The sequence below is a fragment of the Simochromis diagramma genome, unplaced genomic scaffold, assembly GCF_900408965.1.
Source record: "Simochromis diagramma unplaced genomic scaffold, fSimDia1.1 OVJJ01000026.1, whole genome shotgun sequence".
In the NCBI taxonomy this organism is placed as follows: Eukaryota; Metazoa; Chordata; class Actinopteri; order Cichliformes; family Cichlidae; genus Simochromis; species Simochromis diagramma.
The window spans coordinates 6031441-6054478 of record NW_024386985.1 but is presented as its reverse complement, the minus strand read 5'-3'; the positions used below and the strand labels follow the sequence as shown (position 1 = coordinate 6054478).

The 23038-nt window shown below is 42.6% G+C and overlaps 1 protein-coding gene across 1 annotated transcript in view; it reads left to right on the top strand.

The window, feature by feature from the left end:
• Positions 1 to 18129, top strand: part of ell (elongation factor RNA polymerase II) — a 33658-nt gene extending 15529 nt beyond the window's left edge. The window contains exons 3-12 of the mRNA XM_040040084.1: positions 5961 to 6082; positions 7396 to 7559; positions 8581 to 8831; positions 8919 to 9043; positions 11547 to 11622; positions 13423 to 14005; positions 14361 to 14427; positions 15239 to 15410; positions 15532 to 15576; positions 15660 to 18129. Of these exons, the coding sequence (XP_039896018.1) occupies positions 5961 to 6082; positions 7396 to 7559; positions 8581 to 8831; positions 8919 to 9043; positions 11547 to 11622; positions 13423 to 14005; positions 14361 to 14427; positions 15239 to 15410; positions 15532 to 15576; positions 15660 to 15764 (1710 nt within the window). The 3' untranslated portion in view covers positions 15765 to 18129. The remainder of the gene's footprint in view (positions 1 to 5960; positions 6083 to 7395; positions 7560 to 8580; positions 8832 to 8918; positions 9044 to 11546; positions 11623 to 13422; positions 14006 to 14360; positions 14428 to 15238; positions 15411 to 15531; positions 15577 to 15659) is intronic.
• The last annotated feature ends 4909 nt before the right edge of the window (positions 18130 to 23038 follow it).

Here is a 23038-nt window from a genome sequence, read left to right as displayed (position 1 = left end):
CCAATGAATGGAAGCCAATATAGGAGAAGTATGCTCTCTCTTTCTAGTCCCTGTTGCTACTCTTGCTGCAGCATTTTGGATTAACTGAAGGCTTTTCAGGGAGGTTTTAGGACATCCTGATAATATTTTGCATGAGTATTGGTGTAGTTTGCATGGTACAGCAAGCAGTGCCATGCAAAGTGCCCAGTTTTCTTTCTTAATGCAAAACGAGTAGTGGACAGTGAAGTAAACAAAGTAAGCAGAACGCACTGACGTTTTCCTTCAAATCCTATAATTTAATTGTGCCTTTCCATGATATAAAAATGTCACCGTGGTGCCTCCTTGTATCAGCAGCTAACTGTCCAACAATGATGAACTCTGCACAAGCAGCTTCTTCCATTAAAGGCAACATGCCCGCTTGACGTGTGTCATCCTGCCCCGTCTGACATGCATACACTGTCTATTTGCTCTTCTACTTTGGAAACCTTAGTGTCTGCCATGCCCAGATGTTTTATTAGCAGTGCATCTGTGTCCCAAGTGGTGTTTCTGTTCTGCCAGCGTGGTCACAATACCCACAAAACCAGAGATTTCTAGCATCTTTATCCATAATGATGCTTCATACATCTGTCTTAATCCTGCCCTCCTACACACTTGCTCTCATTGGCACTGCCTCGTCTGCACCCCAGGCTGTTGGCTTATATAAAGGCTTTGACACCAGGTTATCTTCGGTCACTGAACGTGATATAAAAAGCTCCGGCACAGGTTGGCACCGTATTGAGAAATGTGGTTAAAATGTGTCTTACTGTTTCCGTTGTAACCTCAGGCAGTCTCCTCATAGGCTTTACAGTTCCCATATCAGCAGGTCTCAGCAGGCACAATGAATGTTTGAACTTTAACATGAAAAATGGCTAAAATAAAACGGACGATCATCACTGAATTACAGAACTTAAATTTCTACTGATGGACAAAGTTAAATAGATTGGTGGCTGGTATACTTTCTAACAGCACACTTTTTTTTTTTTTTTTTTTTTTTTTTAAACCTGCTTGCTAGCAAAACATCTGCCAATATGTGTCTCCTTATGGAAGTTTAATGCTCTAAATATGTTAAAAATATTTTCAGGGCAAGACGTTTTGCTTGACTGTATCCACGAGTTGTTTCCTGATGTACACAAACAGACCGGAGTCTGCAGAAGCTCTCCATTCATCATTTATGTAGGTAGTCTTATAAACGCCTGTAAAGCAGCAGATGGGACCACTGCTGTAGCTCAAGTGTAGCCAAGTATTTAGTATTTCAGGTTACATTGTTTTTAAAATTTAGAACTAATATTCTTGCTATAACATTATGCACAATAGCCTTGTATTTGGAGTTATAGCAAGCTTTCCTGCCTGCTGTCAGTATTTTGGTGCACTGCAGAACCATGGAGCCAGGCGCTCTTTCATTTAATGCTCATTTATTTTATGTCTATGAACACATCTGCTGTAGAAAGATGGCTTTATCTCCAGTTTACAGGCTGATTATTCAATGTGACGCTGCAGATTTTATAAGAAGCGTCATGGTAGGCGTTACCTACCCACCTGTCTTTAACTTAACACACATTTGGTCACATGTTCTGTAGAAGGTCCTGCTGTCTGTTGCCGGTCGTTTCAGGCTGCAGTTATGATGCAGCAGGCTTGCTCAGGGAAAAAATCTGTTGGTGTTAAGATGAGAATGCAAGTCATAAGTGTGAAAGTGGCTGAATTACAGAACAGATGGCCTGGCTGTCAAGAGATCCAATATTCATTCACTCAGATTCATTCATCTGGTTCAGCTCTGACAGAGTTTGCACACATACTTTTTAGAAAAGTAGGGAAAAATCCAAAAGGCTAGAAATGAAATGGGAGACATTTTTTTTCCAGGCAGGTTTCATATTTTAAATGGCCAAAAAACACAAACGCTGGCTGCATAAAACATGGAAAACTTTGATCTGGATGATGAGACGTCTTTCCCTCACATTTCATTCTGGCTGCAGAAATATTCTGTCCTAAAATGCAGTTTTGGTAAAAGTGACACACAGATCCTTTTTTTATGAATTCTTCAGAAGAGGTGGTGAATGTACCAGAGTTTTTTCCTGCACACTGATCATCCCACAAAGCAAAGTCATCAAGATTGAGCTTAAAAACATTTTAATCACTTGTTCTTGTTTGATTTTGTCTATTTAAAAAATGCGCAGAAATTACAGACTGCTGCAAAGATAGATAAAAGATTAATTAAACCCGCGACTACACATTGCTTAATATTGCTCATGTCCAAAGTCGCCCCTCCACAGAATCTTCTAGAGCCAGGAAGGACAGTTAAATCTGAAAATGCTGAAACATTCCGTAGCTTTGCCCCCAGATTATTTTTAAAACATGTTTTGCTGCAGGTTGTGCTTCTCCCACATACTCACAAATTCTCATAACGGATTCATTAACTGCTCGATGAGTGGCGTTTCTGGCTCCTCCCCCCGCAGCACGTGTAAAAAAAAAAATACCATGCCTGTTTGTGTTATGGATGCAGAGTGCAAGAAAAAATTATCATTATGCATATCTTAGTCGAACGGCTACAGATAAGCCTGCTACCTCACACTGTTGTAAACTATCAGCACATGTATCAGCAGCAGGACTGGCTCATGTTTCCAGATTTCATTGTTGTATTGCTCTTTCGTGGGTGTGCCCAGGGTAAGGGCTGACTGTGGATTTGCAGAATTCGCCCTTCAGATTTCCATTTAGGGTTTGATTGCTGTCCCTCTGACAAGGGACTTGGAGGGTCAATTATTAGATCCAGGGGCGGAGTTATTGTTTTCTTATCCTCCCCCAGATCCATCGTGTCTCTCCTCATGAATCACTGTTTTTCATGACTTTCTTGCTCTGCTCCTGATATCGGCCACCGTGCACCATGATTTCTAGTCAAGCATAGTCGGCTCAATTGGAGAGGATTTGGACAGCTCTCTGGCTGGCTTGAAGCTGAACAAGTCAATAGTGTCATCCATTTAATCTTGGTGTCTCCAATTTATTAATCTATTTATTTTTCTTACTTTCTAAGCCAAAGATTTGACACTGACAGACTTTCTTCTCTTCTCACCTTGATGAGAGGTGTGGATATAAAGTTTGTGGGGTTTTGGCTTGATTAAAAATGAAAGGGACTGGTGAATTTGCTGCATCCCTGTCTCTGTAAAACTTCTCTTTTTTTTTCTTTTTTTTTTTTTTTTAATTTAATTGTTCAGATCCTTTTTAACACTGCAAAGAACTGCACTTAATTTGGTTATGTGTTGAACATCAGACGGTCCCACAAGGTGGTGATGGGTAATCTCTTTAAAATGTTCCTTTGTTTGTATTCCTTTGATTTGTGCTAAAGCTCTCAAAGCTTTAATAATTGGAAGGTTTTAACCATGCAAATAAAGCTTAACCCAGTTAGCCTCTTAGTCTTGATGCAGACCGGAGCTCTGGGTACTCTGACCAAACTGGATCTGCAGTCACCGGATCTGCAGTCACATTTTTCAGTTCCTGCGAGTGTTAAAAGTTCATAACTTATTTAATGTATTATTAAAATGTTGGCTCTACTTAATGCATATATTTAAAAAAAAAAAAAAAAAAAAATCATCCATGTCTAGTCGTGCCTGCTCAGTATGATCAAAGACACTTTGGTAAATCAGATGCACAGGTGACACAGACTCGGTCTTGGTTGTGAGGGAAGCGTTTCTTGTCAGGTTTTGATCTCAACAGTGATAACTTTCTTTAGAAGCGGTGCTCATTCATGGATGAGTAAGTTCATGCGTCCACGTGGTGGTTTCGACAGTTTGTTAGCGTGGAGCCTGAGCCATTTGGTGTGGAGGAGCCTCTTCTCACTCTTTCATCCTCTCCAGCGTGAGTCACTGAGTCACTGAGTCACTCCCCTGTGCCCTGCCTCTCAGTCAGCTCCGGTGCCTCTTAATTAGATCTGGATTCACAGTCAACACATCGATCTGCTGCTCTTTCAACTAAACGTGACACACGTACAGTATGTTTAAACTAGATATGTAGGTGTCTTTCAACACCATGACATACTGTATCATTGTTGATCTTCTTCCCACGTGCATTTCGTGTTCTTAAACTGCCATAACGGGTTTTATAATGTGCTGAAAGCCTGGAGATGCTTGCTAGCTTTGATGGCAACACATTTTCGAGCGTGAAACGCTCAATAGAAATGCCCTTACTGATCTTAGAGTAAGCTGCTTTTATCTGCATAGTCTGTATTTTTCCTGTTTGCTGTAGGCCAGAGTTTTATTGCAGGTACAAGTAAGTATGTGGGTGCTGGAGTCATAATGGGGCTGCGTCCATTTGTCTCTGTTGCAATGGCAACACTGCCGGTTGATCTGTAAAGACGAGCGATGGGGCCGGGGCTCATTACAAAATGGAGCAAGAACATTGAGTACATATAGGGCCAGATTTCCTAAACGGGACAAACATGGATGTGAGCACAATCACCAGATGGTGCTGATAGGTGTGGCTGGTTTTATGGGTGTTTTTCTTACAGTTGTGCTGTTTTCTGAGCGCAGGCGGTGTACTTCACTCTTCATAAATCTTGTTGTGCACTTGAGTCATACTTTGTTCCATAAGAAAGGAACTTCTGAGTTTCCCTCCTCTTACACCTGATCTTGTCCCTGCTCTCTCTTTGTAAATACAGGCTGTACAGTGTAGGAGGGTGGTGAGTGTTACTGCTGCTAATTAACTGGGCTAATGCAGATAATGAAGAAAAAGTGTGCTATAATTTGTAAATGATCATTTTCCCTTTTGTTAACAAAGCTGTTTTCAGAGTTATGGAACAGTTTTTAGAGGTAGGAAAATACAGGTGATTGTGTCACCTGCAGCCTCCACACTTTCTGTCTTTGGTAAAACGGTTTAGCCGCCTGCATGTGACTTCCAGCTTTGATTAAGGAGCCAGTGAGTCACAGGCAGATCGAGGCTGGGTCACCAGCAGTAACCTGCTCACCAATCAAGAGGACCTCTGCTAAGTGTCCAAAACCACCAAATATGTAACGTCAGCCTTTTGTCGCACTGGCTCGGTGTGATGCACAGTCCTTGGCGGTGACACCACTTGAATTTGGTCAGATGTGCTGAAAATACAAACCTCTGCATCTGCTCGCGCTCCTTTAGTGAAGAAGTTTCTTTACGCGACGAATCAATTCGCTGTTGAATTCACAGCGTAATAAAATCATTTTGAGGTGAATCAGAAGTGTGTAAGCCAAGGTTTGGGTGTCGCCCCGTGCTTTCTCCGCTCACTCTACACATTGCCCTTTAAGATGATTACCAGCCTGCGTCTTTGCACTGCATTAAAATGTCAGCTGTATTCACACTGGGCACTATTGTAGTTATGCTCTATCTACTTTAAAGGAAAAACGCAACAACTGAATCTCGGCTCTCTTCTAAAACCATTTCCTCTACTTAACCAAAGTATCCAGAAGCTTTGCTTTATGATAAGAGGCTTATTAGCCAGATGACGGTGGTTAATTCTACGTTCACCTCAGTCTTTTATAACCAACACCTGTAGTGCTGGAGGAGGGTTTTTTGTGGGGGCAGAGTAGTATGTGCGCACGGCAACTACATCCAAAGCCACAGACTGCAGAAATACCTATTATAGTTGTTCTGCTAACATATTTTAGTGGTGCGTTTGGACAACAATTAAAACACTCTGTAGTTGTGAATGAATGCCGTAGAAACACAAGGTGGTAGATTTACATGCATTTTGCGTGGTTTTTAAATGAGCAGAAAATCCCTGGAGCTTTATAAGCTTTTTTTTTTTTTTCTTTTCTCAAATATTATGTACCACAGTGACATCCTGTTTACAGCAATGCAAACAACATACAGGAAAAGTGTCTGGAAAGAATGTTAAACGTGTTTGTAATACGCATCAGACCTTTGTGAAATCCATTTTTTACTTTCATGCTGAGTTAATGTATCGTGTGTTTTGTTTTTGTCTTCAACAGAAAATTTCAATACCACGCTCAGAAAATTCAAGCGAACTCCAAACTTTTACTTTCTACCTGTCGAATGTGGGCAGAGATAACCCGCAGGGCAGCTTCGACTGCATCCAGCAGTACATCACCAGGTGAAGAGCGCAAACACAAGCAGTGCTTTCTTATTAATTTCTCTTATGTAAATACACGAAGGTGCCTACGGTCGCTCGCGTATTACCCAAGGAGTCAGTCCTCCAACAGCAGATGAATCCGCATGTTTGATTTGATGCCCTTCCTGACACAGCCCTCCCATATATCCGGGCTTGGGACTGGCACTAGGAACACTCCATAAAAACACAAGATGTAATGTCATGTTCTGTCAACATATTTAAACCATGTGTAAATAGTCAGCAGTCTTTGGACTTTAATTATCTAATGAGTATTTTCAGGCAGACTGTTGCTTGGAAATACTGTTGAACTCGGGACCTGAGGCCAATCATCAGGTCTCTCAATTCACCACCTTACAGGCAGCATAGATGAAGACAATGGGGGCTTCGGCTCCGGGACGCTGTGACGTTTATGAACTTTGGTAAATGGTTCAATCGTTCTTCATCTTTTTCCAGTTAAATATGAAAAGGTGCCGCGAGCTGAGTGACGACATTGTTCTGTCGAGTTAACCCAAAATTGAGTTATTAAACAAAATATTCTTGCAAAATAATGTTGAGGTAAGAACTTAAGCTATCTAGTGTTCCAGTACACTTAAACTTCAATCATGGGTGGTCGGGCCCATCCCAGCAAGTAGAGGTGGGAAAGACTCGACACATAACGTCCGCAAACTGTGACTGAATCAAATTAATGCCGGCAGATGTGTGCGTCAAAGAGGAAGGAAATGGAGGAACAGAATGAGGAACTACAAGGATCTTGTACTTGTCAAGTTTCTGACCCCATTGTTCTCAAAGTATTTTTAAAAAGTGGGTCAGCTGGAGTTAATTCGAATCTCCGACTTGATCCTCGTCAACCTCCAGTTGCAGTCTAAAACCCAAATGACAGAGCTCAGCTTCCACCAACTGTGCTAGCACCATCTCATTTTCTGCCAAATCCTAATCAAAGGGAGCCGGAAAGTCTATGAAAGAATAGGATTTGATGCCGCAGTGAGTCGTACTGTGGGAACCCACAGTTGGCTGGAAATTGAAAAAATAATAGTTGTGCCCTCCGGGGGGTTTAATGGCTCTCATGTGGGCAGGAATGCACGGTGAAGGGGTGGAGTAGTGAAAATAGTCTTTAATACTTAATGTTATAAATACACTGTTGCAATACTTTAAAGTAGGACTCGTTTAAATGTATCACAGGTGTCTTATTCCCCATCTCCAATAAAAGGGATTCTAATTGGGTTTTTTCCAGTTCAAACTTCTGTCCATTCATTCTCCGTCTTCCTCTCTCACCACCTCTTTTTTTGTTTTGGCAGTGAAGGGAGCATTCAGCTGGATTGTTTGGGTGGGATCCAGGACAAGATTACAGTATGTGCCACAGACGACTCCTACCAGAAGGCCAAGGAAAGCATGGCCCAGGTTGAGGAGGAGACTCGCAGCAGGAGCGCCATCGTCATCAAGCCTGGGGGACGATACGTAGGTGAGAAAACGCGATACTATGACACATGAATACCAACTGTTGGTCTGTCATTTTCAGAGTCTCCTACTCACACATACTAGTAAGACTACCAGTGTTGAGCTTTTGGTTCGTGTGAAGCGATATTTCCCTGCAAACACCCACACTTGGCCCGTGCTCTACTGGTGAATGGGTTCTCACTGGACCAGACGGCTTGTTTGAGCTTCCTCGCTGTGGTTATCTGAATGAAGCGTTAACAGAAAGTGACCTGTGTCTGAACGGCAGTGTACTTTCACGGTAACAGCATGCGTGCTTGCTGTAAAGGCTCACACGCACTGATCCATTTCTCCTTGAATGTAATTTTAAAAACACACAGAGGAGGAAATGCCCCCAGGCACATCCACACATAACACGTCCACTTCCTGAATCTCTGTTTTGGTATCAGAGCCGCACCGCAGTGCCCTGAGTGTCAGTCGAAGCAGAAAGCCGCAGCGGCTCTGCCTCGCTGCCTACAAAAAAAGAAATCTAATGTGAGCCTGTTCACCATGAGGCTCTGAGTCAAGCACGCTCGGTCCGCGTGCTAGGAAGCAAACGGGCTGTTGGTCTCACCAGGTGATCCGAAAGCAAGGTGTCACTGGGAGATGGCGATCACCGCTTTTTGCTGGAAGTTTAGTGTTGCCACACAGACTTGAACTTAAGATCATTTCACAATGCGTCACCTATGAGTCATCTGCAAGCTCTCCCAGCCTTTAACAGCCACTTTGTCCAAAGATGCTGTGATGAAATTGCAGTTTTTGTTCTTAAGAAAATAAAATACACTGGCTGCCAACCAAAAAGCAACCTGATGACTCATTTTTTCTAACACTGTGTTTATTTGTGATAAATTACAGCTTAGCTCACTAAATACCCCTTATAATTAAAATCATCATAAGACGAGCGTCTCGTCGTAACTCGTAAATAAACTGCAGACGGTTTTCCTAAGACGGCTCTTTGAAAGATCCGTTAAAATGTGTAACATCAGTCTGTGCGTTTTAACTCTTCTCAGGTAAGAAGGTTCAGATCCGGAAACCGGCACCTGGACTCTCAGATGTCGCCCCCTTACGGAGGACGTCTCGACCCGTCATCATCTCGAGCAGTACGCTGAAGAAGAGCGCAACTCAGCACAGGCCGCTCCGAGAGCGCCTCGTCCACCTGCTGGCTCTCAAGCCTTACAAGAAGCCCGAGCTGATCCTCAGGTTGCAGAAGGATGGTCTCTCGCCATTAGACAAAGACTCCCTGGATAGCCACCTGCAACAGGTCCCACACACACTCTTGGCCATCATGTAGATTTCCTGATACTTTGATAGTAGCTGGGCTCACCTGAGATTTCTGCTCCTTTCATAGGTTGCAAACCTGAATGGGAGAGAAAACACTTTCACATTAAAGGACTTTTTGTATAAGGAAATTCAGAAGGACTGGCCAGGCTACACAGAAGGAGACCAGCAGCTTCTCAAGAGAATTCTGTTCAGGTACGTCAGCAGTCTGCAGTTACAATAAATATGTGTACCTGTGTTCAGTGGGATAGCATGCCAGCAGTTAGAAGGCTCTGATACTGTAGCAGTGTTCATTTGTACAGCAGCATTTCTGGTAGATCAGTAGATTGAACTTTCATCTCACGTGTTGTGGCTTAAAAATCTTGAAAAGCACCTTGTTTGTATTTCTGGCGAGAGTTAAGCGCCAGAGTGATGGTTATGAGTTTAAAGTCTTACGGCGCATAGAAGTAATGTTTAATATCTATGCATGCTTATTTTTCTTTAATATTTTCCTCGTGTCGTTTATGAGACGTGATCGTTGCATGTATAAGGATATTTTTGGACTGAAATTATTTTCTTTAATTTTTTTTTTTTTTTTTTTTGGGAGTATCAATGTGCTCGACTTTCTGTGTCCCAGGAAGATTTCTGCATTCCACTGAATTTCCTCTTAGTGTTGTATTTGTTAACAGCGTAAGCTGCTGGCCTCCGTCCCGGTGGAAAAATCTGGTTTCTCATGGTCTGGAACGCCGAGGAAAAGCAAGCCAGCGAGGGAGCGAGCGCCCGACCGGCTATATATAGACCAGCAACATTCAGTCCTCAGTTTGTGTTTATGTAGTGGACTCCAGAATAGCTCCAATTATCCACAGTAACCTTAACTGTGCCCACACCTGAAGGCAGCCAGGATATTAACACTGAGTGTTCATAATGCAACACGCAGTCTCATGCACTGCAGCAGTTCTCCAGTTTTTGTCGTATTTCGTGTGTGTGCTCTTGTATTTTCTTTTTAACATCCGTACATGCTTGCTGCCCATTTGTGTGTCTTTGCTGTACTTTGAGCTCTTTTTGGGGGAATTTATCAGCTGACTAGCAAACAGCCTCCCACCTAAATACCACCTCCCCCTCTGTGGCTCCTCCAGTGTTTGGAGCTAATGCAGTCAGTCACGCAGGAGTCGCACAGCAACATGAGTGAGGCGCACATGATGCAAGTGTTCCAGCACATGCTGATCTGTGTGTGAAGTGGCACCTGTCCAAGGTTCAGCCCGCTGTCTCACTGCTCTCACTAATGCCTGCCTTTGAGTGTTAGCTGCACACTCACTCTCTCTCATTCACACGCACACACGCCTTGATTTTTACAAGGGTGCGGCACTGACGAGACTAGGTGCACCTAACTGCCCCCTACTGATAAAGTCCTCAGCTGTGGCAGGAGCATCTCTGCATGCGTCTTTATTTTTATGGCCACATGTGGTGTTTGTCCAGTGAATTCTGTTTTTACTGCTAGTGTTTAAGCCAGCGTTGGAGCTCTGCTCAGGTCAGCGGACTGAGGTTCCGCTTCAAAAAAGCAACTTTAAGGACTGATTCATATATCTGTGGGGAATACCTTGTAGAGCCTGTGATGTATCCTACCTAAGTGGTCAACATTGTTGTCGTGTCCTGCTGTTACACGTGCAGTGCCAGTCGATAGGAACAAATCCTGTGACTTTTTTCCCCTCTGTATATTGACACTGATGATTACTGAGGCGTTGATTGTTGTCGTCTCACTGATATCGTACTTCAACATTAAACGTAGCTAGAAATGCACAGGGAGAATCGACGGGCCAATCGCAGTAGCCGTGGGATGCTTCAATCTAACGTGTAGTTACGCTTCTCAGAAAGTGTACGTTGTTGCACGTAGCATGCACCGTTTATCCTGGTTCATACCTGGCCGTGCAATGATTCGTGGGTAATGGAGGCAGTTACAGTCGGCGTGTAAATGTTGCTCGTTTGCCTTTAAATCGACGTTCTGTTATTGTCGGAGCATGCAAAAGTAACCTCTTTATAAATGTAACCCGGCACAAGTGTCCATCCCCAAGTGAGCAGCGGCACCACTTTCTTTGTCACTTCAGAGTGTCGTGGCACTCTCTCGCTCATCGTGCACGAGCTGCTGCCAAAACCGTTCAGCCGTTAAATAAACACACTGCAGTGACTGAGAGATTAAAAAGCATTAAATGTTAAAAATGTGCACAGATTTTATTATTGAAACTTTGCCTTCTCTGTACATAATTAAATGCTGCTCTCAAGTACCTCCTCCTTCACTCAGTTGTCATAGCTACCCTCTGAGCTTCTCAGTGTGACTGTCTCAGGTCTTTGAAGTCCTCGTACATACAATTTGCTTGTCACAGAATAAATTTCAGCTAGATTTCTTTTTCTGTTTTTTGCCGTGTATGCTTAGAAAAGGGGATTTTAAGCTGTAAGGGTTTAAGTCATTTCAAAGACACTTTATGAGCCCATGATTGCTTCAGACCTGAGAAGCGTGTTAGTGGTGTGGAAGTGTCTGGTCAAACGCTGAGGTTGAAAGAGATCACTTTCCTGCACTTTAAGCCCCTCATTGCTGCCAGTGCATATGTTGCTTTAACTCACCAGGATAGTTGGATAGATAAGAGTTTTAATGCACTGCATGTATGCATAAACTGTATTAAATTTTCTTGGCTCGGTCTCTGTCTGTGTGCATGAACTCTCTTAGGAAACAAGCCCAGAACAGCTCTGCACCTCCACCAGAGAGCCCACCGAAAGAGCTGGCCAGCTGCTCTCCATCTCAAGTGAGCCTCCTCTTCCTTTAACCCGTCTCTCACTTCCACACATTTTCCTAAAGCCTCATCTGCCGTTTCCCTCTGCCTCCTCCTCCTTGTTACTGACTGAACATTTAATAACGAGTCTCTTCCTGCGATCAGACCACGATAAATGGCTGGTTAAGACGGAGGAAGCTACATGTAAGAATAGAAAACCCCTGTTTGAGATGCAGACCAGGCAGAAAAAAAATTCAGTGTAAATACAAAGCGTAATGTGTAACCCAAGCATGCTTAAGCCGTTTGTACGTTTCCAGCAACCTTGTAGAAAGGCAGGAGGAATAGGGGTAAGATTATTTCCACCTAATGTGTGTACTGGAGCGTTTCTTTCCATTTCCACCAGTTTACCAAACACTGCAGCCTGACCCCTGGACTGTTGTTGTAGTAGTCTGGTGGTGTCTGGTATTTCCCAAGGAGGGTTTTTCTAAATCATCTGGCTGTCTGCAAAAGTATAAATGTTTCCTCTTAGTATCCTCCTCTGTGAATTTCCAAAGTGCCTTTTGGAGTAAATGTTTTCTTAAGTGGTTGCTGCTGGTCAGAATTACGCATTAAGGGATATTAGAAGCTCCCCTAGAATCTTTAAATAAATATACACGTTTCCATGAATACTTAACTTTTGTTATTATACAAAATATCTTCTTGGGTATACTATATCTGCGTGAAATTGTGTTTTCCTACCTTACTGCCTAAACAATTTTTTGATATTTTCATACTGCCTGTCCTGTTAGGTCTGTACAGACGTCTAAATTTACCATTATTTACACTTCCATTAAGCAGAGGGAGGAGAAGCGGCTCTGCTTTATTAATAGCTCCTTCCACTCAGCTGTTCTTGCCTCAGACACCTACAGTTTGCCCCTTCCTTTCCGCTCACTCCCTCTGTAAACACGCGCACATACACACGTTTCCATATCTTAGTGGGGACATCTCGTTGACATAATGCTTTCCCTAGCCACTTACCCTAATACCCTAACCCTAACCCTGCCCATAACCAAATTGTAACCCTGACACTAAAGCCACATTTTGAGTCTGAAAATTGCCTTCAGACTCGTTGGGACGAGCATTTTGTCCCTATGACGGGTTGTTAGTCCCCACAAGCATAGTCAACTTACAATTTTTGGTCCCCACAAAGATATGAATACACACACACACACACAGGCCTCCGGGCTCCATTTTTAGCTGCATTGGTAAAAAGACAGAATCACAGCAGGTAATGCAGCATAAACCTGAGCTGGGTCTGGTCTGAATCAGGGAGTGCTACAGTACAATGGGAAGGCATATCCACACTGATGAACATGAAACTTAAAGTCTAGCCTCCTCCATCATGGCTAATCATAAAGAAGTCTTTTCATTCCGGCTGTCATCTCAGGAGACTTTTGATCTCAGGTGTCAAAGGTGCTTTGTGTGGAGAAGATTAGAAGAGCTTGGGAGGTTCAAGCTGAGCTCTTCACTGGCTCTTTGCCTTTGTTTCACACCACCAAGTCAGGAGAGCAAACAAAGTCATCGAGTCTGCCACTCCCAAAGTCTTCAGAGTGGACTGGGTCAAACAGGGCTGTCTGTAATCTAATCTCTGCTGTTGTGAAAAGGAAGCTCAGTCCTCATTGTGTCTTTGCTGCTAAGCGTGCTCTTCCTCGAATACTCTGTAGTCTTGTCGTTTTCATTATGTTGCTTTCTGCTCTCATTAGAGTCTCTCCCCTGTCTTATTTCACCTGGAACACTATTTCATATCAAACGCTGTTTTAAGGTATGAAACTAAAACAGTTTTGTTTTTGCCAGAAACGGCCCGCTGCCGACTTCATCGACCCACTCGCCAACAAAAAGCCAAGGATATCGCACCTCGCTAGCAAGGCTGCAACACCCCCGGTTAATGGCAAGATCAGCTCTTCCAATGGCAGAGGCGATGCAGGCAGCGCGCAGTCGGGAGTGGTGGGTTCAGCGCCAGATGGCGGCACGCCGTCCGGCTCCCAGCAGCTGCCCATGCTCGACATCCCCCGTCCTTTTGAAGCATTGTCGGACGTCAGCAATGACTCCAGCAACAATGGACGCGACTGTGACTCTCAGGAATCGGCGGTGCCCGAGAGGTTCAGTCAGCCGCCTTCGCTCCCTCAAACATCTTCCCCCAGACACACGGTCCTGGAGGCCCCGCGGGACAAGAGCTCTTCCTCCTTAAACACAAAGTCTAAAAAGAAGTCCAAAAAGCATAAAGACAAAGAGAAGAGCAAAGATAAAGAGAAGGTGAGGGAGAAGGAGCAGGAAAACGAGAGGAAAAGTCGTGACGAGTGTGTGCCGGAGCCTAATAGAGCCTGTGAGACGAGCCTAGGAAACCTCAAAAGCAACAGTATTCCACACAGAAGCACAGGTGAGAGCAACACACACACACACACACACACACACACACACACACACACACACACAGTATTTTACTGCGTTAGATGTGGATTTCTGAATAAAAGTGATACTTGATATTTGGATGCTCTCCAGTTAGTCATCACTGTGAGTAGGTGATGCATCATGTGACGAGTCTTATTCTTATCGAACAAACTGAGACCCCTGCTGTTCGAGTTTGTGCCTCAAATGCACGCCTGTTAATTTCACTGGCAGAAAAGATGATAGTTAAATACAAATAACAGTCATACTGACGTTTCTCTGCTTTTGCATTAGAGACCTGCACAGATGACACATTGAGATTATTCAAATGTGTGTTCTCGTTTCAGATCTTAATGGGATGTGTAACAGTACCAGTATTCCTTCATCTTCACCTGAAGTGGCAGACTATTTATTGTGAGTATTCAAGTTTTGACAAATTTCTTCTTGTTAAACTCATCAGAATAAATGAGACAGCCTCCACCGTGAGTCACACATGAGGAGAGGAGATAGTTCACTGTCCCACTGGTGGTGAGACGTGACGTAAAGGAGACGGTTGCGTGCTGGTGTTCAGAAAGCGCTCATTACTTTTTCGTCCTTTTGCCACCCGGCTCCATAGCTGTGGCTGAGACACAAAAATTATACTCCTCCTCCTCACAGCCACAACTCAAACATGAACGCAGACGTGATGACACATATTTTGGGTTACGGTTTAAGTTGCACTTTTCCCGCAGCGTCAGACTTAAAAGCCGATATTGATTCTTCCCACTCCTCGCAACTTGAACTCAATAGCTGAGGTGTCCTGTATGTGCACTGTGGGACCTTTTCTAAAAATCCTTTAATTACCGAGGCCAGCGAGGTTATATTTCTGGGTTCTGGTAAAGTTTGTGTGTCAATCTGTCTGTAAACACAGTTTTGAAAGAATTCTTATAAAACGTTGGGGTCAGGTTAACAAAGCACTCAAATTTGGCTCGCATCCACTGAGGTCTTCGAGGTCAACTCGATGATTTATTTGTGGAAAACTGACAAAAGCCTTATAACTGAGAAACTCTGACTCTTACAACTGTGCTGTGTGTTGTGTCATCTGTTTTTTACTGCAGACAATGTAAAAGTACATTTTAAAAAAAACAAAGAAAATCCAAAGTAAATGCTGCCCAGACAGGGAGTGTCCTTGGTAGTTTGGGCTCTTCTTGTTCAGTAATATTTTTTTCTGTATTCTTCTCCTTAGGAAATATACAGTGATCAGCTCTCCGGAGCAGCGTCAAAGGTATAAAAATGATTTCAACGCAGAGTACAGCGAGTACCGGGGACTACATGCTCGAATAGAGGGCATCACCCGGCAGTTCACGGTGCTTGATAATGAGCTGAAACAGCTCCAACACGGCACAGACAAGTACAAGGTAAATACCCCGAGAGAGACGCGAAAGATTCCACGGCACCACAAGTAACCGTATAATAAACACGACGCTTTTACCTTTAATGTGAAGACGAATGACTTAAACGCTTTCCTTCTTTTAACAGACGGTTCACAATCAAATACTTCAAGAGTATCGTAAAATAAAAAAGGTAGGTTGTAGCTCTGACTGACGCTGATGATGAAGTGTGTGAGCAGTTTATCAGATTCTGACGCTGTGCTTTTTCCATTGCAGACTAATCCAAACTACAGCCAAGAGAAGAACCGCTGTGAATATCTACACAACAAACTGGCGCACATTAAGAAACTCATTGCGGAGTACGATCAACAGCAACTTTAAAAGTGGTTATTAGACTGTGTTCCCTGTTATCTCTGGAAGCCAAGCAGATGGTGGAAAGCTCCAGATTCTGCTTGTGTGGGGAGAAAAGAAGAAGAAGAAAAAAATTGCCATGAAGGGAGTATTCCTCTCATCGGGGCCAAAGGCTCTAGTGGGAACCAAGCGGGACACGCTCTGTTTTTCTTTTGTTTTTTCTTTTGTGGAGATGAGGCGAAGCCTGGTGTGCATCCAGAAAAAGTGGCTCTGTGCAGATCTGTTTTTCTACACACCCTGCTTATAGTTCAGAGATGTGAAAGTGTCAAACATGGAAACTTTGCCACGTTCTTGGGAGATTTCCAAATTCTTTTTCCTGCTTTGGGAACAGGAGGGACACGGAGATGAAAGCTGCAGATTGAATGCCAAATGCAATGAATTTGTTTTTGAGTTGAGAAAAAATTAAACGAATGATGAAAAAGTTTTCCCCACTTAGTGAAAAATGAATGGTTGAGATGTCGAACCTATTTCTTTGTATTTATTTTGGATATTAAAATGGGGGAGGAGTCTGTTTTACACTCCTCTGTATCAGTACTTTAAAGCTTCTGTTCTCACATTTTGAATGTCTGCCTGTATTTTATCCAGAAGCTGCCTTGCCCGTCTGTCAGTCTTTTGGGATAACTTTATTCTCTTTATTTATCTCTTTTAAAGAGATGCAGATATTACTGTTCATTTGAAACCGGTGCGCACGGTCACACGCGGGTTTGTGCGTTCAGCTTTTCATTTCTAAAATCATATGCACGCGTATTAAAGGAGGGGGGGCTCGGGTTTGCGGTCCTTCAGGACGAACTCCCGAGCTCAGTTCCTGCGGTGGTCCTAAGTTGTGGTTCAGTTATTGTGTCAGTGAGAAACTATTCTCTGCTGTTAATGAATCGTCTTTCCCGTTTATTACGGCTTTTGTAGCAACAGAATGTGTCCGAGTTTTCTGAGGAGCTCGGTGTCAGTGTTACCCTTCTTCGCACTACGGAAGATCCTTGAATTGTAAGCTGAAGCAGACGGGATGCAGACCTACAGCCTTTTTCTTTTCATCTCCGGGAAGTTTTGGAAGTTTCGGCTTGTGCACCATTATCACTTTCAGTTGGGTTCAGATCACGTTTACTTTTGTTTTTGTCTGCTAATCTTCCCGCATGCTAGTCCATCTGAGACGACTGTTAAGATGAAGCCATTTTTGTTCATCTTCCGAGTGGAGCCCGGTGGACCTCCTGCTCAGAGGAGGACCACTTTTTGCCTTTTTCCAAGTGTGATGTCAAGTATTTACAGGGAGCGACCCAAAAAATCAGTTTCCCGGGTCAGCATCGAGTCGAGATGCCCGAGAAACGTCGAGCGCCGTCAGCAAGTGCGTTTCTTATATCGATCTTTTTACGTGAATATGGAGAATCTGCACTTTTTCTTCTGATCTTGCTGTTACCTTGGGGTTTTGTCCAATCAACACACTTCTTTGTCCATCCGAGTGCATGCTTTATGAATGAGTTACAATGAACAGTCTTTGTATCTTTACTTGAAGAAAAAAAACTGCCCAAGGATATTAAACTCCACGCTGAGGCCTAGTCCGACTGTATTATCATGTAATCGAGTAGACGTGACTCTGACCAGCATGTATACCAAAGTGCTTACTGAGTGGGATGACACAAAACGCTCTACCAAATGTTGGCAAAGGAACTTGTCACAGAATTCCCCGCTTCCAGTTCTCATTAATTTTGTCTGATTTACTATCCAGTAGGAAGTTCTTCAGTGTTTCCCTGTGAGAGGGGTCAGAGCTTCACACTGGACTTGTCAGGTTTCAGATTTTCATCTTGCTCCTAATGCAAACACTACATGAAGTTCAGAGCTTAGAAATGCTGCCGGGTTCAGACCGAGGCTGGATCTGGGACTCGGAAGTCTGTGAGGAGGAATGTTTTGTTACTGGTATCAACACTCGGCAACACCGAGCGTTACACCTTTTAACAAAGACTTTCAGTCACTCTTACTGTACCTTGTTTTCTACAAAGATTCAGAAATGATTACTGTATTTCCCTCTGGTCAAAATCCATCGTGAATGAGTTTATCAGTGAAAGATATTTTGATCCAATGGAGAGCAAACTGGTAATAATATGCCAGCACAGGATTACCATGTACGAGTTGATTGTGCCAAAATGATCTGTTTGTATAGTTTGTTTGTTTTTTTTCCCTTTTTCTTTTCCCTTCAGTATATACATGCTGCTGTATAAGCAAAGAGGGCTTTGGAGGACAGTCGTGAAATGTTGGCGCTAAAACCCAAAGCACGCTTTTTGAAAACCATAAGGGACTGGGACTGAGATGATCTTTGTTTCAATAATAAAATTCTTTCAAATCTTTATTTGTGAAATTCTGAATCCGTTGTTGTTGCCCTTTATTGTAATGGTGCTACATTTCCTGCTGTTTCCACATGGGGTCAGGAATATTTAATCATACAGATGATGAAGTCATTTTTTAAAAATTTGTTTTTAAAGCTTTCAAACATGTTTGTGGAAGTTCAAATTACTGAAGCACTTTCTCTAATTAAGGAAATCATTAATTTTTTTATTTATTTATTTTGGTAACAATTACTGAATCGACTGGTTTGTAATACAGCAGCTATCCTTTGGATGGCAGCAGCCTCACACTGTTGGGTTCCCCAGCCTCCACACAGTCCTGGCATGCCTCGCCTTTGTCCATGAAGGCAGCAGATTAACTAGAAATATTTAGATCCATGCGGTGTCCCAGATTTCTTTGTTTCTCTTCATCAGTAAACCCTTACGTGTGCTCGGCGACACCCTCGGGGATCCATTTGGTTGCAAGGGGAAGTAGTTAAAAGCTTCCACTTTGTAGTCTACGTGTGTCTTGTGTCTAATTGGCATCCTCTTATAATTTGTGACTGTGTGTTTGCTGACACTTAAACGTGGATCCCAAAAAGGCCTTGGCATGGCAGCGTGAGCATAGGATGCTCCAGCCAGGCAGCGCAGGACGAGGCTCGCTGTAATCTGACACACTGTGAAAGATCCCAGAAATCTACATAGCGACTGCGTTCCAGTTGGCTGGGCTGAGTTGTGCCTGAGCCTCGCTGCGCATGGCTCTCATCCCGAAGCTGGCCTCAGAGCTGCTGAGGGAGCTGGAGGGGAGGGGGGCTGGTCAGAGAGTTCACTGTGGCAAGCTGCCATCTCCCCCTCTCCTCAACATACAGCAGCATATACACAAACATGTTTACACACAGAGGTCTCCCCTCCCCTCTCTCTCTGTGCTGAAAACTGCAGAGGGATCTGCTTCTATTCAGATTCTGTGCTAACAGAGCGAGCTAGTGCTTTCATGTGAAAATGTAGGCCGTAGTTGAAATAAAGGGCTGACTCTTATTGAAGGTAATTGGCATTAAACTCGAGGGCATGACATAATCGATGAAATTAAAAGGCTTTATTATGCTCTCCTTACTGTTGCAGTGGTGGATGCTAATATTAGAGGGGGCCAGAGTTTCAAAGACAGATAATTCATGTGAGCCAGCAGTTCCACCGTCACACTGCTCTGACCAGCTTTTTCTGCCCTCCGCTCTGTGTGATGTCATTGAGTCATCTTTTATCCTGCCTTCCTTTTCTCACCCCAACTGGTTGCAGCAGATGGCCGCCCCTCCTTGAGCCTGGTTCTGTCGGGGATTTCTTCCTCTTAAAAGGGAGTTTTTCCTTCCCACTGTCGCCAAAGGGCTTGCTAATAGGGGTTCATATGATTGTTGGGTTTTTCTCTGTATGTATCATTGTAGGGTCTACCTTACAATATAAAGCGCCTTGAGGTGACTGTTGTTGTGATTTGGTGCTGTATAAATAAAATTATATTGAATTTAATAGAACCAGGTGAGCAGAGGAAGCCCCACCCACTCTGTGTTTATTTCTTTCGTTTAAAAAGTGCAGTCAAGCAGAAGAAGGGTGGTTGACCTTAAAAACGGAGCAGCTAGAACAGTTTATTTCTGACAGTGGGTGGACTCGGAGCCCTCAAATGGTAACCGCTGGTTACTCTGGGTGGATTGAGGGGCTGCTAAGATAAATAAGGAGCATACAGAGTCCAGGAATGAAAATATGAGGTTTAAAAATGAGCATAATTGGTTTCCTTTAAGCATACGGACACTTATAATAGCTACAGATAAAGCTCATGCTAATGGGGATTCTAAAAACAAACCAGCTGCTCTACCATTAGCTGAATGTTTGTTTAAGAAAGTCTTCACACCTAAGAAACATTGCTGATTTTAGCAGCTGATGTGTGTGATGACAGTTGCATTTTTAAAATGCATCAGTGGTACCTCAAAGTTGGCACTATAAGTCTGCTCTGACATAGGTGTGAAAAGTCTCATCTCTCAGATACATGAGAGGGTTAGTGCAAATGGTTTCAGACAAAACAGGCGAACGTGAAGCAGCGATAAACATCTGCTAAGCCTTCAAGCTTTGACCAGCTGCATTCGTCTCACTGAAATTTCTATTTTTTTTTTTTTTTTTTTTTTTTTGTCTTAACCACAGAGTCCACCAGGGAAAGCTAGTTTTCCCATAATACTCTCTTGAGTGCTCTTTGACCTGGGAGTTTACCATCTTGATTATCTCTTATTCATTCTGCAGCACCAGCCAAACTGGCAGCTTGCTGCGTCTTCTCCTCTATTATGGACGGGTTTCTGCTTCATATCGACTGCCTGCCCTTCAGGGTCATTTCTAATATCAGGAGGTTTCTTCCTTCATTGCTGATCTCCTTCCAGATGCTGCATCCTCATCATCAGTTGGCAAAAGAGACGTCTAGCACCAGACAGACACATTCCCATTTATATGGTAATATATGACTTCTTTGAGTATAATAGGAACATCCCACTTCACCAGGCATAGCTATTTTGCTTGGATCTAATGCTTTCAAAATCAAGATACCATAGCCTGTCAGTCTATCTGGTACGGTGCAGTTTTGTGGCTAAAGGCCAGAAATTTGAACTACAGTCTCGGTTCACATTCAGGCTACAGTTGACTGAACCTTCTTGTAAACAATGCTGGCTCTGTTGAGCTGAATCAGACAACTTTTCTGTGAATGAGCTGAGGTTATTTCTCTCTGTCGTTTAAACCTTGTACTCGCTCATCCAGTTATCCTCACATGTAATTTCTCATTCAATAAAAAATACAGCAATATAACCCATGAAAGTATAAATGTCTCTCCCATAACCGCCCTCAGTCCACATGACTACAGTAGCATAGATGCTTCTGCACATCCTTCAGTGCATTGTATTGTTTTTCAGCAAACATCGTGCTGCATGGGAACAAAAAGACAGGCAAACAGATTATGAAAATTATATGGTGACTTGACCGGGTAGTAACCCAACCCTTCCTCAACCACAGTCCATTATAAATCATCACTCACTGTGGACACTTCACAGCCATGCAATAAAGTAAAAAACAATTTTACTATAATTAGCTCCCCAACTACACCATCAATTTTGGATGAGATGTGCCCAGTTTCTTACACATCATATCCATGTTTAACTGTTTTGCAAGTGCACAGAAGTGTATAAACAACTGTTTTATAAAGAGCCAAAGGAAGGTAGATACTTGTCTGCATAAATACTGAAGAACTTCCTTAAGAAATATTTCTGTATTTCCGTCATACATATCAAACAGCTGGTTTTATTCTATAAAACTGTTTTCCAGCCAACCGACTTACTAGTTTTAAAATATAAATGAAATTCCTCGGGCCGTTTAAAGTCTTTACATGCAGATGTTTGAGGCTCCTGGGCAAAGCTGTAAGTCTTGTGAACAACAGCAATCTTTGGTAAATATTGTACTGACGGAGTTTTTCATTTAGGCCTTTGATCCAGACTCTGGGCTGCTGATATTGCATGTGTTTGCACATCTCTGTTCCTGCCTATAGTCAGCTACAGATCTGTGCTCAAATTAACTAACAGGGGTAGTCTTCAAATAGATAATGATAACAAAAGAAAATAGTTATTATTATTATTATTATTATTATTATTATTAGTAGTAGTAGTATTAAAGACCTAATTAAAATTCCAAAACATCAGCACTGGGAGACAGTCCCCGAGTAGAGACAGAGAAACAGTTGGAAAGAATCAGAATCAGAATCAGAATGGGGTTTATTGCCAAATGTTGAGCAGGAAAGAAAAACACAATGGTCCATTTATATGACCGCATTAAACCTGATGAATCATTGTTCAAGCCCACTCTAAAGAATTACAAGAAACAAAATATAAAGAAACGATGGGTGGCTCAAGACTTGTGTATATACTATATGTATATATATATATATATATATCTGTCGAGGAGCGTGTCAGGCTACATTTCACTGTGTGTTATACTTGTATAACTATGCATGTGACAAATAAAGAACCTTGAACCTTGAAGACTTTTGCACAGTATTGTAAATAACAGCATGTAAACGTGTGTGGTAGTATGTCCTTGTTGTGACCCTAAGCTGGGCGTATGAGGGTGAAAATGAGCCTTGGTGCGGCTCCTCTCATGAGGAACACTTTCAGTAATATCAAACCAAAAACAGAATATTTTTGCAGAATTTGATTAAACCCATCTAATTACAGCTCAGGAGATGGAAATTATTATTGTTTAAATTAGGACTTGTTTTTATTAAGTAATTAATAAAGCCCAACTGGTCGCGGCAGGTGGCCGCCCCTCCCAGAGCCAGCTTCTTCCGGTTAAAAGGGAGGTTTTTCCTTCCCACTGTGCCCCAGTGCTTGCTCATACGGGGTCACATGACTGTTGAATTTTTCTCTGTCTGTGTTATTGTAGGATCTATCTTACAATATAAAGCGCCTTGAGGCGACTGTTGTTGTGATTTGGCGCCGTATAAATAAAATTGAATTGAATTGAATTAAAGGCTGGTAAAATAATATTTAGGTCTAATTTCCAATGTTTTATATTTAATTTGTATATAAACTTTCTATAACAACACCTAGTACATAAAAATGTGTCCTTAATTATGTTGTGTAAAACAGAATGTGTTTATTAGTACTCGTTGCATTGTTATTTGCGTTATATTTAATTTACTTAAAGCTATAATTTATATTTATAATTTATGGGTAAATAAAAGTGTATTATGTTGAGAATCAGAGTCGAATGTGTTTTTAGCGTTTATATTAAAACGAACTGTTATCATTTATCATGTATCTGCCGGCTCTGCGTAAATATTCCTGCGTTAATATGGAAAAAAGTCGTGATGTTATCGGTGTTCTCACGCAGCTTGGAAAGGGGTGGTTTGCTCGTGAGCTGGCT